At 33.5% G+C, this 18,995-nt stretch overlaps 1 protein-coding gene across 2 annotated transcripts; it reads right to left on the reverse strand.

Annotated features, from left to right (window-relative positions):
* Window positions 1-12,486: 12,486 nt before the first annotated feature.
* Window positions 12,487-17,662, reverse strand: LOC145069849 (uncharacterized). Of its 2 annotated transcripts, none has more exons than XM_079016791.1 (9): window positions 17,504-17,662; window positions 14,976-16,559; window positions 14,650-14,876; window positions 14,240-14,572; window positions 13,918-14,164; window positions 13,715-13,843; window positions 13,417-13,632; window positions 13,209-13,332; window positions 12,487-13,142 (listed from the first exon to the last, which is right to left on the reverse strand). In XM_079016791.1, exons 2-9 carry the CDS (start codon window positions 16,521-16,523, stop codon window positions 12,904-12,906), a joined length of 3,063 nt encoding a protein of 1,020 aa, XP_078872917.1. In that variant the 5' UTR covers window positions 16,524-16,559; window positions 17,504-17,662; the 3' UTR covers window positions 12,487-12,903. The 2 variants fall into 2 exon arrangements, with proteins under 2 accessions (XP_078872917.1, XP_078872918.1); XM_079016792.1 differs by lacking the exon at window positions 17,504-17,662 and adding an exon at window positions 17,116-17,253.
* Between the last annotated feature and the right edge of the window lie 1,333 nt (window positions 17,663-18,995).

Genomic DNA, 18,995 nt, shown 5'->3' on the forward strand with positions numbered 1-18,995 from the left:
GCTTTCCTCATCTCCATCCATACAATAAACACAAAATGGACTTTCGTTCTACACCTTGTGTGTTTCTTGGTTACATCACCACTCATCATGGCTAGCAGTGGTTAGACCCACAATCTGATCGCATCTATGTGGCATGTCATGTTCAGTTTGATGAACAATCATTTCTTTTTCAAAAACCTCTAAAAACCACTCCAACTATAACCATTCCAAATCCCTACTGCGACAATCGCAAAAATTAACCCCAAAATGCTAATACAAAAAGTATAAAAGACTTAGAAAGCGATAGTTCCCAAAACACAAGATTTTGAGTTCCAACGCATAAGAAAAATCAGTCAAAATAGATAAAAAAGTTAAAAGTAAGTGTGTGAAAAGTTATGTTGTCTTTAAGAAATAAAACCATGTTCCAAGAGTACACAACGTCCCGATCCCGGAAATATAAATTTTGTAAAAATCCGATTCCATATAAAATAGATATAATTTTTATAAAATACAAAATCAGCAACCCTTAAGGAGTTGCAACGTCAAAAGACTACAAAGAGAACAGCCGACCTTAGGATAAAGTCGCCAAAAGAAGAATCGTAGTACTTCCCGAGACAAGAATTTTGAGATAAAGAATTGTTGTATGAGGTGTCTAAGCCCATAACTATAATTTGTGTATACTTGAATTGATAGTAGCACAGTCCTTTTAGGTTGCCCTCAAAACTAGCAACTAGACAGGTTAACTTTTTGAGAGAGGTTGAATTTTATTTGATTAATAAATTGAAATAAATAATTTGTTAATATATTATGAAATTAATTAGAAATAGTAATATTTAATTAATATTTAATCAGGAATTAATTGGAATTAATTTCAGGATTAAAATAATTAATTAAAAGTGCAGGGGCTAAAGTGTAATTGTTCAATAGTTGAGCAAAAGGTTCCAGAACTTTCCTAGGGAAGGGTGGACGATTTTTCTAAGGATAATTGTGGGTTTCTAGACTATCCCATGTGGATTATTAAGGAGGTGGATAATTACCAGATTTAAATTAATAATATTATATTCAAATTAGGGTTATCCAGGACATCCTATATGCACTATAAATAGATTCATTAGGCTTATGCTTTTTGGCCACTAGAAACCCTAAAGGAATAGCCGAAAATCTTAGCTCTCCCTCTCCTCTCTCTCATCTCTCATCCTCTTGCTTGTTTGGGTGTGATCTACTAGAGGCGTGACACTTGTGACGTTTGCTCTCAAAGTTCAAAGAAGACTAGGATTTCAAGTGTTATTGCTATATAACAATCAAGGTGTGTTTTGTTAACCTTATTTTATATATTTCGAAAATATACTAGTCTATCAGGGTTTTCCATTTGATGTTCAAAAGTTGTATGTTTAATTAAAGAAAACATAGATCAAGAATTAGGGTTGCATGCACACATAGGTATTTTTTTGTTATGCTTAAATCCCATAAGTGGTATCAGACCCTTGGGTTGTATTCTATTGAATTGATTGCAATTTTTTGAATCTGATCAATTAGGGTTTTTGGCAATTAAACCCTTTTGGACTTCGGGATTTTCGACTCTAGGGTTTTTTGAACCCTAGGTTACGAAAATTTGGAAAGGGTTTTAACCCTTTCCCTTACCCTACAAGTTTCAAACTTAGGGTTTCCTTAACCCTTAAGAATTTTAAAAATGGCAAGGATTGAAATCCTTGCCTTCATCCCCAAGATAAGCCAATTTCGAAAATCAGGATTTCTGGTATGGTTATCTTATTTTTGGTAATTATCACCTTGTTTGATTAATTGGATAATTATAAATTTTAATTTATCCATCCCATGATTTTCGAAATTTAGGAGGAGATGATTAGGTTAAATTATCTTGATTAATTTAATTGGATAATCCTCAAAGTGATTTAATAAATTAATTAAATGTTTAATTAATAGATAATTATTAAATCATTTGTTTTTAATTTTAAATTTAAATTAAATTGGTTAATTTCGAAATTTAAGATTTAAAAACCCTAGTGTTTTGAAATGTTTAAAATACACGTTATACTATATATAAAATTAAATGTTTAATATTTACTATATGTACAAGACAAGTCAGTCGAACCGCTAGTACGCCTCATTCAAGAAGCCGATCTATAAGGGGGAATAAGGAAACTGCCTATAAAATGGTAGTTGGATGGGTGTCCACTCTCACTCACCATTTCCTTGATTGGTGGAGGGTCGTTAGCCGAACAAGTTTGATTGGACAAATAATTCTCATTAATAAGTATAATGAAATTATAAAGTAACTAAATTCTTTTATTAAATTCCTAATCTTAGTTACTTTAGGAAAACTATGAATTTGATGCTAATCCATGAAATTGCACATTGCACTTTATAAGTCGTTAGTGGAGTGTGTGTGGTTAACTGGCACACTAATATGGACTAATAAAGAGTAGCAATGGGTGTCTCATAAATTATCATTGATTAATGGAGCGTGTGTGGCTAACCGACACATTAAAATGAGATGATAAATGACATCGAGAGTATCAAACTAATTTGCATGGTTATTCACATCTTATTTGTGATCCTCGGCATCCCAGTCACAAATGGAAGAGCATAATCAAGATTAAACATGACATTGAATAGTTCAATGAATCTCAAAAGATCTAGGAATTTCATTAAAAACCTAGTTCGTTCAAATTTCGTTTTTCATGATGAAATTGGTAAATCGCCATTTACCTACCTTTATTTAATTCACAACTAGATTACGACATCCCTTTTCTAAGTTGTGAATTATCTAGTTATATCCTAACCTTAATCTTTTATTTGGGTGTTATATTGAGGCATATTCTTATCTAACCAAAACTTGTCTTTCTTCTCTTTCAGACGTCTACTCCCAACGATGCTTCTAGTTCCTCCTCCAACAACAACAACTTCTCGCTTCTGAACATGTTCTTGAGAGTTACCTTTGATGGCACCAATTACAATATTTGGATGCGAAACATCAAAATGGCTCTACGTTTCGAGGATAAAGAGTATGTGCTCAAAAAGGAACTTCTCGAGATCGATGAAACCAAAGCTACTATCGCAGAACTGTCTGAGTATAGGAAACACTACAATGTTGCAACCAAAGTGGCATGCTTCATGGTGGCGACTATGACTCTTGAGCTACAAAGGTTCTACAAGGATTACTGGCCATACGATATGAACAAGGAATTGATGGAAAAGTACCATCAACGAGCTCATCAAGAAAAGTATGAGGTAGTAAAGTCCCTCATAACTAGCAAGATGAAAGACGGAGAGTCCATCAGTAGCCACGTGCAAAGAATGCAACAATACATGGAGTGCTTGCTTAAGCAATGTGAACTTTGATGAGGAATTGGCTATTGATATAGTCTTGCACTCATTTCCCAGTTGTTATGATCTGTTTATCTTAACTTATCATTTAAACAACCGAGAGACCACATTGGCTCAACTTTAGAACCTCCTACGAACTGATGAAGCATGAATGAAGGGAAAAAGTGTTGCCTCTTCCCCTACTGTTGCTCCAGTCTTAGCCATTGAGAAAGGAAAAGGGAAGAAGAGGAAAGGTCCTCCTAAACAGAATTGGAAGGGAAAGTCCCAAGTTGGGTCCTTAAGCAATGGACCCAAAGGAAAGGCCAGTTCTGATGCTCCCCTACCTCTGATCCTAAAGATGCTACTTGATTCTATTGCCATGAGAAAGGGCACTGGAAACGAATTTGCCCCAAGTACTTGCATGACATAAAGGATGGCAAGGTGAAACCAACCTCGACAGGTATTTACACTATCTTATCTAAAAACTCATCATATTCTCGCTCTTGGGTCCTTGATACAGGGCGTGGTTTTCACATTTGCTCTGATTTGCAGGGGCTAAGAAAAAGTGAGGATGTGGAGCATGGGAGAATGAACTTGATCATGGGCAACATGAGATCTTCACATGTTACCAAGATTGGAGTTTATAACCTAGTGCTTAGTAGTAGGTTATGTTTAGATTTGATTAATTGTTTCTACCCGTCAGAGATGACACGAAACAACATTTTATTTCATACTTTATATAAACTAGGTTTTAGATTTTCTTTTGACAACGAGTATGGATCTATTTCTGCTTTTAAAAATGGTGTATTTTATTTTGAAGTTTTACCTTGTGATGGTGTGTATGAAACCGTGATGATTGTAGACAATTTAGGTAATAATGGTTTACAAATTGATTCATCTAATGGTTTAGACAAAGCATGTTTGTGGCATTGTTGTCTTGGACATGTCAACAAGAAACGCATCGCCAAAATCCAAAAGGGTGGAGTGTTGGCATCATTCAACTTAAGGTCGAATATTGATACATGCAAGTCTTGTTTACTTAGAAAGATGACAAAATTACCATTCATTGGTATTTGTGAAAGAGGTAAAGGATTGCTAGATCGCATACACACAGATGTGTATGGGCCTTTTAAATCCACCACAAGGGATGCATCTCGAGAATCTACTCCAAAAGTGCAAAAATGGAAAAGTGTTCCAAAGAAGAAAATTGATGTTTCTAAGCAAAAAGTTGAAAAAGAGAAAATCAAAGTAGAAACTTTGTCATTGCATGATTATATATCGATGCCTAAAGCTGATGAAGTTAACTTAATAGACAATTTACAATCTAAAGTTTGTAATTGGGTTGTAAGTTCGTCTTTTCACAATATGTTCCAAACTAATGTCCACGGACCCAAAACGTTTTGGGGACCTAAATATTTCTAATTGATTGTAGGGACTATGTAACGATCAATATGAAGAAAGTTGGTATATCGATAGTGGATGCTTGCGTCACATGACTGGAAGGAAAGAAATTTGAAAGATTTTCGAAACTTAGAGAATGTTGGTGTTGTCAAATTTGGAAATAATCAAAAGTGAAATGGGTCAAAGGCAATCAAAAGTTTGACTGTGAGGAACGAAACTAAAAACAAAAGTTAGGTTACTAGAATCGAAAGTAAAATGGTTTTATAGTAACGAAATCTTAACAAATGGTTGATTTTGTAGTCGAAATTAAAGGTTTGATTGTGAATGATTGTGTTAGAGTCGAAAATCAAGGTTGTGGAATTGAAAGCTGAAAGTTTGGAGTTAACTCTTGATTTTGATAGATGATAAACAGTCAAAAGTGATTTAGTGAGAATCAAAAGTTTTTGGAATCGAAATTTGAAGGATTGTGTTGATGTTGAAAGTTTAACTGTGAAGTCAAGCTTAATAATCAAAAGAGAAGTCTCTACTCGACTGGAATTGACTTGGAGAATGTATAGAACCGAAAGTTCAAAAATGGAATTGAGACTTGCCTGAGATACGAAAGTATGGTTTTGACTATTATTGTTTCGACTGTATGCCTGAGAGTCGAAATATTGGTTTCGAATCGAGAGTAATGATGATTGTTTGACTGTGTTGATGTTAGCTACGTTCCTGATGTATCAAAAGGAATTGGGGAAGAAGATTTGATGATTCAATTTAGGTCCCCTACAGTTTAAGCGATTTTACAGTTTCTTCCCAGTTTTGAATGTGGGGGGTATTTTCCCTATTTCTGTGAAGTGGGATGATTTTTCATAACTGGTCCTTAAAGTACTTGCAAAAATGGCTCTTTATACCCATTTTTCGAATTTCTTGCAAATCTCACCTAAAAGTCGAAATCTTCACAACTTTTAAAGATTTTCTCTCGGCTTTTCATGATTGTTTTTGGTGCAAGAATTTTCTATGGTTTATGAACAATGTGCGTTCATTTTCAAGTCCGAGAAGTTAAATATTTGAAGATATTGGCGTATTTTTTTGGATTTTCTCAGATTAAAGAGTTTCATTTTTGTCACACGTCGAGGGGGATTTTTGTATAGATTATTCCTCGAGTGTTTCTCATACCTTTTTGGAGTTTTATAATCATTTTTTGATTATAAAAAAGGGGAGAAAATTGAAATGGGTATTCTAAAGGATATTTGTTTCAAAGCGGTTTTGAAGACCAGTGTTACTTCGAGGGGGAGTTAGTCTTGATCGCTTGGTGTTCGTTTGGATATTAAAGTCAAGAAATCCAATCCAAACTTTGAGGGGGTGAGTGTTAGGGTGCAAATTTATCCTTAGATGTGATGTAGGATTACCCTCTTAGGAATGTGTAATGGTTTGAGCTTTTCCTATAAATAGGAAGTGAGATGCTCCCATTTATGTAACCCATATGAGAGATTAGTCTAGTGAGAGAAATATTGCAAGACCCACTTTGTAATCACTTTCTAGACTAATCAGAGTTTAAACAATTTTATTTACTTATTGTGTTCTTGATATTGTTTGATTCACATAATCATTACATTTCCGTATTCGTCATCATTCATGAGATCTTATAGTTCCTAGGGGGACAAGAGGATGATTCATTCGGGAATAAGAGTATAGTTCCTATGGGGACAAGAGTATGGTTCCATTGGGAACAAGAGTATGTTTCCTATAGGTACAAGAGTATGGTTCCTTCAGGAATGAGTTTATGTCCATTCGGGGAAGCAGATGATGAGATATAGATAGATGATTCATGTGGTAATCTAGATTGTGTATCGTTAGAGAAGACAAAGAAAAGTTCCTTGAGAGGAAAAAGATAAGATATTTCTTTGTAAGAACTTAGATGTAATCCATGAAGGATTAAGAGTAAGGAATTCGTAAGGTGCCCAAGAATAGAAGAAAGATTAAGGATCCACAATGGGTTATAAGAGAAAGAAGTAAGATCGGATGGTAGTATCCGGTAAAGATATTGGGATGTTGTTTCCCTTAGAAGATAGATGAGATTATAGTATCAGATGTGACCATTGGGCCAAGATGAGAACATAATGTTGAGGCATTAGGTAAGAGAAGAGATAAAGTAGAGAAGAGACATAGTAAAGAAGACACAGAGTACAAAATAAACACCACAAAGACAAGAGTTAGAGATAGAGTATGAGAAGAGCCTGAGAAGAGGCTAAGTAAAGAGTATGAGAAACTGAGAACATGATAGAGAAAGAGATAGATGAGAAGAAAATGAGTAGAAAGAAAGATTAGAGGAGAAAGATAGAAGAGATATGTAAGAAAAGAAAGAATAGTAATGTATGATATTAAGAGAAAGAGTTAGATGATAGCGTATAAGAAAGAAGAAAGATAAGAAAAGACAAAAAGTGTAACTCAGCAGACATAGTGTCTGATGTAGTAGAGACTTATGTTTTACAGGTTCAGGTAAAAGCAGTAGTGGTACCATAATAGAAGACAGGAGGACAAGGACAAGAATTAGATAGTAGGATGTTATTTAATGTATTTTCCTTGTTGTTCAAACTTGTATGAAAGAATTTTATTGTAAACCTGTGATTTGTACTGGGAAGTAAAGTGTTTTAATTTTAGTAGAATCCGCAACTATAAGAAAAATTCTTATATTTTCCTTAGAATACATGTTATAAAATTTGGGTCACTACAGAAACAAGTTTTCAATCATTAAACAACTAAGAGGAATCATAGAGACGATTTGGGAACTTTGAACCAAAACCCTAGTTCTCATATCTTTTTGAATGATCAAAATCTTAATGTTTTAAGTGTTAAGGATGTGGTTGCAAGCTTAGAACATTAAATATGAAACATGCAGCTTAGAACATGGTAAATTAGAAGGTATTTGATAATTTTTAATCAGACTTTATTATTAATCATGCTTAATTATTTCATATTTTAATATTGAACTGACTTTTTACTAAATCATTGGTCATGGGTTCAACCGATTTTTTGATAAACCTTTCTGGGTCATTCTGAATAGTAATTAAGCAAAAGTCTGCTTCTAGTTGGCTCGGTCTCTTCACGGGGTCACGATCCAACCGGTTCGACCGGTCAGGTCAACCAAATTATAAAACATTGTAAACATATGGTTTAAAAAAAGTATTTGTATCTATATTGGAAGAAAAAAGATATACATATATGTTTTGGAAAGAATGTATGTGTATCCATGTTGGAAAGTTAAGTATATAAACATATCTTTTGGAAAGAAAATGTTAGTATCTATGTTGGAAAGAAAAATATATAAAAAATATGTTTGGAAAGAAAATACTTGTAATTATGTTAGTAAAAAAATTATGTGTATTTGTTTGAAAAGAAAAGGCACTTGATTTGTCTATGAAAAGGAAGGTATATCAGACTATATTTTGGAAAGAAAACATATATTTATGTTTGATTAGAAAGACAAATGAGCCTATATTTTTGGAAAGGGAAGTATATATATAGTTAGGTTGTGGGGAGTGGTCACAACAAAGTCATTGGAAAAGCGATGTCAACTCAACGTCACGTCAGCTCCACCACCAACTCACTACACATTGGAAATGTCTACCACTCCACAATATTCTTTTTTTATGATTAAGTTAAACAAAAAAACATAATAAAATATTTTACATTAATTAAAACCACATTACATAAATTAAAAAAACATAGAAAATTAAACCTAAAAAACAGAAAATTAAAGCTAAATTACTAAAAAAACATTTAAAAAAAACCTAAATTACTAAACAAAACATAAAAACATAGAAAAATAAACCTAAATTACTAAAAAATAAACATAGAATCTAGTTGCGATATTTTTCGAGAACTTTTTGTTCAATTTTTAAAAATGCGTTTAAATTTTACGGGTTGAGATTCGGTTGCGGCACCATATTTAGAGTTTGAAGATCGGTGAGTATCATTTTTCACTAACGAACTTACTCCATTGATTCAAATTTTCTTTCTAAAAAAATAGAGTTTTGTCTTTTTTTTCTCTACAAGTACGTCCTCGTTGGTTGATTTTCCGTTTGAAGACGCCCAATTTCTCGCTTTGTCCCTTCCCGGTTGTCGACGAAGTTGGACGTCAGGTGGACCCTCCCCTTGGTGGCGTCGAACCCATCATTGAGGTCGAGGCTAACACCAATGTCCGACTCGGAAGTTCTTGTTTTTTTGTTGGAGCCGTTGGTAGATCTCGAATGTGCCGTTTCCGGATAAAGGACACATTTTGGATCATTACGACAAACTTCCAACACTTTTTGGTTGGCGAATGGTTTATCATTGTTGTAATTTTGTATTGTTACAACGCAGTTGATAAAATGTTGAAATCGTTGTTACCACTTCAATACATATGTTTAAGATTGTCAAATACACCGTTAAATTTGGTGTAAACCACTCAAAGGTCACGCCATTTTGCATTGACCGAGTCGTATGTTCGATTCGTTTCCCTTCCTAATAATGCATGGGAGTGGTCTAAAACATGATTCCAAAAACTTTGACCGATTTGCACGTTACCGACATCCCCGTCTTGTGATATGAAAATCCAAACTTTAGCTAAAGCTTTCTGCTCCTATCTGGTCCATCGTGTAGTTTTATTTTTTCTTGGATCTTTTGATTTTTTTTGCCTTCTACGATTTGGTTGTTGTTCCTCGTCGTCATTGTCGAGGTTTATAGGATTGAGATAATGGAACTTGAGATGGTTATGAAGGTTGTGCGTGAAATTGTTGACGTTGAGAAGTTTGGGGTTGAAATTGCAGAGAAAGTTGTTGTTGAAAAGCTTGAAATTAAGGTTGATTAAATTGTGGTAGTTGTTGGTAGTGTGGGTGGTATGAAAGATTGGTGAATAGAGGTTGTTGTTGGATTGAAGATGTTATCAATTGCATGTAACTAAGATTTACTAATAGATCATTTGGAGTGCTTGGAGTATTTGGAGTAGGTAGGGTCCTTTGATTTGGATTAATATAGAAGATAAAATACTCCCTTCGTCCCAAAATTATTGTCCACGTTTGACTTTTGAAGTCTTTCTATGTCAACTTTGACCATAAATAACTTTATTTGTGTTATATAATTTTTGCTGAAACTTATAACAATGAAAATATATTTAAAAAACAATCTATTTATATATCTTGCATAAAAATTTATATAACAAAAAGTAAATTATTTAAGATCAAAGTTGAACAAAAGATACTTAAAAAGTCAAATATAGACAATAATTTTGAGACAGAAGGAGTACATGAGATGAGTGTTTTTTATAGAAGATAATAAATAGAGAGTGTTTTTTGAAGTGTAAAATGTTAGTAAATTAGTGGATATTTATAGTTAAGGTTGATAGGTTTTAAAATGACAATATATATATATATATATATATATATATATATATATATATATATTAATGTTAACAGTCAAATGGACTTGGGGACCGTTGAAAATTTCCAACTGTTGCTAGCATACTCCTTCCTCATTGGTCGTCTTCAAGCGTCTTCACAGCCACGTTACAAGCAAGCCACCGGTTCTGGGGACGATGTTCACGCGTCTTCAGACCTGGACCTTCCAAGTCAGCTTCACGCGTGATTTGATGGTGCCACTCCGGATAGCCTTATGCTTGAAACAAAAAACATATTAGCCTTAATTATATTTTGGAATGATATGTTATAAATCACGGTTGACAAAAAAATCTATTTATATAATGAGATAAAGAAATATTTAATTATATAATTGGTGAAAATATACATAATATTTGATCAAATATGTATATTGGTATATTTATAATATTACGTATAATATTATATTTAATTATATAATTGGTGAAAATATACATAATATTACGTATAATATTTAGAATGGTTACAAAAATAAAATATTTTTATTCAATTTATCATTAACAAACGAATTTTTTCTAACTTGATTTTCTTAGACGTTTGTAGTATTCATGGTGATTGAAGGTGTGCAAACAAAATAATTTCTTCTCAGTTAGAATGTAGTGTGGTGTAGTGAACTAAGGAGATGTAATTTAATAGGAATACCATATTTCTAAAGGTAAGTACTATAATGTATCCATGATCTTTTGGGATACATTAAAATTCTGATATAATTAAATCATATTGACTTTATTAGATAAGAAAGAATTTGAAATTTATATTTGGATAATTTAGTTTACAATTTGAAGTGATTTGAAATCTAGAAGCAAAAAATGAAGAAATAAGTCTAGGAAAAGGACATGTGATATGGTTAGGTTTTGTTTATTAGAATATATAGAATAGATATTTTGGAAAAAAAAATGTGTTTATGTTTTGAAAAGAAAATTATTTATATATTTATAATTGGGAAAAATGTATGTTTGAAATTTTGAAGTATTTGAATATATTTTTTTTTATATCAAATATAAGTATTTCCGTCAATGACTTGTGTTTGGATCCTAGTTGGAGACACATAAATTGGGTTACACTAGGGTTTGACTCCTAACCTTAAATTTTTTTCTTGATTTTAGCTGAGATGTCTAGCGAGATGTAGGGAAAGTAGTTTGGTGTACAATGTTTTTTACAAACCGGATTGAACTGACCAGTCGAACCGGTTGGACCGGGAACCAAGGAATGAAGCGATTCAACTAGCACCGGTTTATGCCTATTTTTGAACCGGAACAAACCTTCCAGTTTTTACAAAAACTCAGTTGAACCGGTTGAATTGAATAAAAACACATAGATATGAAATATTTTACATAATAAACTTTGGTTGTTTTTTCATGTCTATTTAGATTTCTATGAATAGATACGTATGATAAATGTTATCAAGTTTTTTTGATGCATTTGTATTTATCTAAACCTATATTTTGTTTCGGCATTATATTTTTTTTAATGTACGTGAATTGATGTAAAACTTATAGTAATGTGTTTTTTAAATATATACTGATTGATTTACAATTTATTTTTGTGTTTTTTAAATGTTTGAACTTGTGGACATCAAATTTTTTATTTATGTATGTATATATGAGTGTGTAAGAAAATATAAAAAAAATTATGAAATTATAGAAAACCAATTTACCTAAGAGTCGAACCGGTTAAACCCGATGAACTGAAAATCAATCACCATATCAGTTTAACTAAAAACCCGATTTTTAAAACATTGTTGGTGTATGCTTTTTTTTTTCAATGACCCTGTGTTGGTGCCAAATCAATTTTGAATTTTTTTTTTTTAATATCGGTGTCAAGTATCTCACCCGATAATAACCTTAAGTGTTATTTTGAAAATCATGGAATTAAACACATACATATACATATAAATTATGATTATGCAATGTCAATGAAAGTAACATCTTTATTGTAATTGTGAGCTATAAATTTATAAACTTGCTGGCCGGCGAACATTATATCATATTTTGTAATGTACTAACTTTAACTTTTAAAAATTAAAAACTATCAACTTGAGCTCAAAAATATATTTTGTACTGTTATTAATGAAGTTGATTTTTTGTATTTCAACTCTAACGTTCCTTTCAAACTGTCATACCGTTACCAGTCAAATCATCATCAAACTTTCATCAAGTAATGGAGTAACTTTAACTTTAAAATCACGGGAACCCTCATGATTTTTATGTGATTAATTAGTTGTTACTTATTTCTAATTGAATAATTTATATTTCGTAAAACGTTAGGTTTGATATTAAAAACAATGAAAATTAGTCATTGGAATAAAACATGCACATGCTTTGGTCTATCAAAAAAAAAACTATATTTTGCGTAAAGCAAATAAACACATGGGATGTGAACCCTTCCAGAATACATCCATCCTGGCCATGTTTTGAGAGTAGTGTGACATTGGCAAGCACGTGCATGACACATGTTTTATTGCGTCATTAGAACCTATATAATCTTTTACCTTTTTACTATAATCTTTACAGAAACAGTCCTTGTAATTTGGTACAAATTGCATATTCGTTCTGATTCAAAGTTTAATATGTTATATTGTTGATTTAAATAAAAATTGGTGAATTTGTTTGGAATATCATAAACTAGTTTGGAGTGTGTGTTATGAGTTATTAAAGAATATATATAAATTGCGTGTTATTAAATTTCCGAATTGTTGAGACTCGTGGTGAACAAAATTTGTAAAACTTATTCGCCAGGTGGCGTACCCTTATTGGTTGTGAGTTATAGTTATAGTGAACCGGGTTTAAGCAGGTGAGGGGATGGGGTCAGGCTGCAAGGCTTTCTTGACTAACTCCGACTGTTCAGTCCCGTGAACTCCATAGAATCCGGTGGCGGTAGCAGCAGAGGTTCCCCGGCCCACGTATTTGATGTCATATATGGTACCTCTTCCCAACACCTTCATGGCTGTAGCAAGACGATGAGAAATGTAGGAATATGCCCCCATGTTCATCGGCTCCTCCTGACACCAAACAATCTCCGCATCTGAACAAAATAATTGTATTATTAATTAGTCAATAAAATAATTTCAAATTAATTTTTAATACTTACTTGGGTAACGCTTTAATTCACGTTGGATTAGGTCATATGGGAAAGGGCAAAGCTGTTCAACCCTACAAATCGCAACGTCTTTGCTTCCCGTTGACTTCCTTGCTTCATCAAGCTCATAATACACCTACACCAAAATACAAACATAACAGATTGTAAATGCCCTTTTGAATCAATGATAATTACAAAAATAGCCATTGGATGTACGTACCTTTCCAGAGCAAAGAACTAAGCGTCTAATGCCCTCTTCGAGATCCGAGTGGCCGTTTTGATCCTTGATAAGACGCTTAAAACGGGTCCCTTGTTTGTCATAACCCGGGTGGCCTTCAGCATCATCGAATTCTGATAAATTTGACTTACAGTCTTTATGGCGAAGTAGATTTTTAGGAGACATTACAATTAGCGGCTTACGAAAGTCCCTGTGCAGCTGCAATATGTAAAAAGTTATGACTCCGTAACCTTTTTTTTTTGTATTAATTTAAAAAAAGAACAGGAGCTTCGGCTTTTACTTGTCTACGCAAGACATGGAAATAATTTGCTGGGGTTGTGACATTGACGACTTGCCAATTGCATGTTTGGATTTGCGTACGGAGTGTGGGGTCCATTTCGGGGATAACAAACGGATCATCGTCGCTCATCTGGCATATCATCAAACTAAAGTTTATAAAGAGATTTGAGTAAAGCAATAACCAAAAGTGGAATGAATTAATACTTGAAGGAAACGTTCGAGCCTTGCACTGGAATGTTCAGGGCCTTGACCATCGTAGCCATGAGGCAGCAATATGACTAAGCCAGTCTGACGTAGCCACTTGGCCTCCCCACTGCTTAAGAATTGGTCGAACATGACCTGAGCTCCGTTTGAAAAATCACCAAATTGGGCTTCCCATAAAACCAACGAATTTGGATTTTCCATTGAATAACCTAATTCAAACCCTAGAACACCAAACTCCGAAAGAGAGCTGCATACATACATGTATTAAAAAATATTGATACGAGTCAATAGTGTTGATTATTAAGTTAAGTTAGTTACGTACCTGTTGCTGACAGTGAACATTTCGGGATGCTGATTGGACATAACATGATCCAACGGACAGTATCGTTCACCGGTGTCCTGATCATGGATGACAGAATGACGATGACTGAAAGTACCTCTCTCAACATCCTGACCACTCAACCTCACGTGATTCCCCTCCACCAGCAAAGTCGCGAAAGCAAGGGCTTCTGCAACCGCCCAATCAACACCCTCCCCTGATTCGATCATCTTTAATCGGTCGCCAAATATCTTTTTAACTGCTCTGTGAGCCTTGAAGCTTTCTGGAAGCGTTGTGATTGCCTTCCCAACATTCTTCAAGATTTCAGGCTGGACCCTGACAACCAAAAACATTTTACTTTTTTAGTAACAGAATTTTTTTTTTTGGGACCAAATATGTAATTTTTTTTTTACCCGGTGTTACGAATGCGTGAGAGTTGTTCAGGGGATTTGAATCCAGACCAGTAAGCTGAAAGCCAATCCCTTTTCTTTTGGGCGTAATCTTTACTTGCCATGAATTCTTCATTCAAGATTGTGGTTACCTTCTTTTGCATTCTGTCGATGTCTTCTTTTGTTGATTGACCACTTTCCAACAGCTTCTTTTGGTAGATTTCAAGTGCCGATGGGTGGCTTCTGATAACCTATAGTAAAAAATGAAACATCTGGACTAAATCCGTAACTTTTGAAAAAAAAAAGGACTAAAGTTGTAACAAGAGAGTTAAGAGATTCTAGATTCTGACCTTGTACATTTTAGGCTGAGTGAAAAAAGGTTCATCAATTTCATTATGCCCAAATCTTCGATAACACGTAATATCAACCACAACATCGGAATGAAACGTCTGCCGCCACTCAGCCGCCAGCTCACACGCATGAACAACCGCTTCCACGTCATCACCATTAACATGAAAAATCGGAGCATCCAAAGCTTTAGCAACATCCGTACAATACTGTGAAGATCTTCCCGATTTGGGATCAGTAGTAAACGCGACTTGATTATTGACGACAATATGAATTGTTCCACCAGTTGTATAATTAGGAAGAGCACTCAAATGAAAAGTCTCATAAACAACACCTTGTCCAGCAAAACTCCCATCTCCATGAATCAAAATCCCCATGTTCTTCGTTCTATCGACATCATTAGAATAGTATTGTTTTGCTCGTGTTTTCCCAATCACAACAGGATCAACAGCTTCTAAATGACTAGGGTTTGCAACTAACGACAAATGAATATGTTTTCCACCTCTTGTGGCTCGATCATATGAAGTCCCTAAATGATACTTCACATCACCAGTTCCTGTATAAAGTCCGACTTCATCAATAGGTTTTGTTCCACCACTAAATTCACTGAAGATTTGTCTTAATGGCTTCCGAACAACGTTTCCTAAAACATTTAATCTTCCTCTGTGGGACATACCAATGACGATGCTTTCAACTCCAAGATCTGCTGATCTGTCAAACATTTCTTTCATACCTGGGATTAGGGTTTCACCACCTTCAAGACCGAATCTTTTTGCAGCTGTCCATTTTGTTGCTAGAAAGTTTTCGAATTGTGTGCTCCAAATGAGTCTATCAAGAATGACTTCGCGCCTTTTACTATTGTATTGACTTGGAGATGGGGTTTCTATTCTGTCTCTTAACCAGTTACAATGATCGCGATTTGCAATGTGCATGTATTCGTAACCTATGCTTCCACAATAAGCTTGTTCGAGTCTAGTCAAGATTGCTCTTAGGGTTTGAACAGGGCGATTTTCGGATAAAAAACCCGACATTTTCCATACCCCTAGGAAGAATTCACGGTCTAGGTCGGATTCGGTGAACCCGTAGAAACCCGGGTCAAGATCACCTGGGATGTCTCGTTGTTCGAGGCTTAATGGATCTAATTTGGCTTTCATGTGGCCATGAAATTGGTAAGCTCTCACGAGTAATAACAATTTCATGGATTCTTGAATGGTTTGACCGGATACTCCAGGGGATATGGATGCTTGACCTACGAAGTTTCTGAAGAAATTGTCCCATGATTCATCGACGCTAGTGGGGTCCGCCTCCCAGGCTCTCTGCATTTCTTCCAAGTAGACACTGCTGGTTCCATCTAAGAAGTTGTCTGATAATTTGGAAAGTGGAACAGATCGTGGAATGGGTGATTGTGGTTTTGATTTGGGAATTGTGGTGTGAAAATGGTGGATTCTTGATGGAAGGAGTCGAGGTCTTGATGCATAGGATCTGCCTTGTGTTAGGGTTTTCCTAATTGCAAGCTTTGCTACACTAGTTCCAGCTCTCAACCATGCCATTTTTAACCTTCAAGTTTGTGTTCTAGAGCTCAATTCCTGCTAAAACAAAATTTGATTATATAAACCAATGTAATTTAAAAAATCTGTAGTAGAAGAAGGAAAGGTTTTTGATGTTAAAAAAGAAGCAATATGTATGTATTACAATAGGTAAAAATCTATGCCAGGATCTCATAATCAAAAGTTTTGTTTAAGCACCATAAATAAATCCATAATAATGAACAAACCGAAGGGGAAACAGTTTATAGACTTTTAAACAACAAAATTTTTGTATAAGAACTGTGTGGATTGATAAATCGAATGACTGTTGGATGAGGATGAGGATGAACACAGAAATCAACAGCAATTTCTAACCCATTGGTTTGGAGATTGAAGTAATTAATAAAATAACGATGATGAGAAATGAAAAGACAAGTTTTGTGAGTGATGATGAGATGAAGAAGGGCTCTCTCGTTCATTCTGATAAGGGGAAAAATCAGAAACAAAATAAAGGATCATAACAAAACAATATAGAAATCTGATATCAACATCAAATTCCAATCCCTTGGATCGGAAAGAAAATAAATCAAAGAATAATGCAGAGAAAAGAACAAACCCTAGGTTTATCAAAAGATGAATACACGATCTCACTTCCCCTTGCGCAGATTGTTTACATTCTGAGAGATTATAGATCTACGAAAACAAATTTTCTTCATGAAATAACACGTAAACAAATTAAAAAATCAGCGTAAACTTGCATGCCATACAACATTATATTCAGAAATCAAGGAGTAGACACACACTGACACGCATGAATTCGTTATCAAAATTAGCAAAATTCCAAACGTACTACAAATTACAAATTACGCATCATAATCAGTGAAAAAGAAAGCTAACAATAAAGCATTAGGACCACAGGCATAAAATCAGAATCAACATGGATGTCCAAACGGTTTATTCCGAAACAAATTAAAAATAACGAGGATGAACGAATATGAACAAACCTAATTCTGTGAGAGATCAAAAACCGCTTCCGTTTCTCCTTATGAAGATTGTTTGCAGATAGCGTATATAGATCTCGATTTATTCATTCATTGCGACCAATAGCTTCGCCCCATTTGCACCTTAACCAGAGCATAAGAACAGTTGCTACTACAATTCTGTTTCTCTTTCTAGAGACGACGATAGTCCATACGTTCTACTACTGCCCCCTGTAGGTTAATATATTTTCATTTTCGTCCTCCTAAGTTTTCTTTTTGTGTACATTCGTCCCTTAACCTTTTTGCTTCTTCCACTTAAAAAAAAATCAATTTATCTATATATAAGATAAAAATCAACTTTTGATATATAAAAAAATCACCTCTCTTTAGGAAATTGAAAAATGGTTAAATATTATAACATGATGATAATATTTCATTCTTGGTGTTATATATATATATATATATATATATATATATATATATATATATATATATATATATATATATATATATATATATATATATATATATATATATATATAAACTATTTTTATAAATGGTTTTCTCTAATTTACCACAATCCTAAATGAATGTGGCAATGTGTTTTGAAAGTAAAAGAAAAGTATAGGGAGGGTTAGTGTAAATATTTTTAATTTATTGGTTGAGAAATTCTTAAACCGAATTTAATGTTTGATCATGAGAGAAAAGGCATACACGTGGAATATCTTTTTTTGCATATTTTCTATTACATGCGGCAGAAATGGTAGCCTTTTTTGTAGCGAAGAACAATTCTAACGTTTTTTTATAAATTGTATTTTGTTTTAAGTTCCAAAAAAAGTGAATAAATTTGACAAATATAACTTTAATTAAAGAATTGGAAAAGTCATTAGAATCGATATTCGACAATATAGTAACAATATGACCGATCACACTAAAATCAACTTGTTATTGTATAGGATATTTTCTAAAAACATATTTAACATAAAATATTTACTTTATTTATGCTAAATACAATAAATATTTTACCGGTTCTCAGTCCGAAAGCAAAACGTGGCCAAATTGAAATAGACATGTTTAATAATGGTATAAAGTGAAAAACATCAAAAAAAAAAAATATGTGTAGGGAGGTGAATATCTCGTACATACCTAAAATATGAAGGACCTGTTTTGAAAATATTCCCCAAATCCGGCGGTAGCGAAGGCCATGGGCTCCGCCAAATCGACAATATATTTTTTTTAAAAAAATAAACCAATAAAAACATCCCCTCAAAATTTTTATAAACTATTGAAAGGTCATTTTATATTTTATATTCTAGAATAATTTATAAATAATTTTAAAAGACTCATTGATATTCTAAAAGTCTAAAAGTCACTAATAAATATCCAACTTAATTTTTTCTATAAAATCATTAAGCTTTAAGTTTTGTATTTATTTAAAAAAACATATTTGTTTTAAAATTTATTGTTATTATCATTTAATATTATAACTTATTATTATTATTATTATTATTATTAT

This window comes from Lactuca serriola, chromosome 8 (assembly GCF_051521515.1).
Source record: "Lactuca serriola cultivar US96UC23 chromosome 8, Lser_US96UC23_V15, whole genome shotgun sequence".
Classification (NCBI taxonomy): Eukaryota; Viridiplantae; Streptophyta; class Magnoliopsida; order Asterales; family Asteraceae; genus Lactuca; species Lactuca serriola.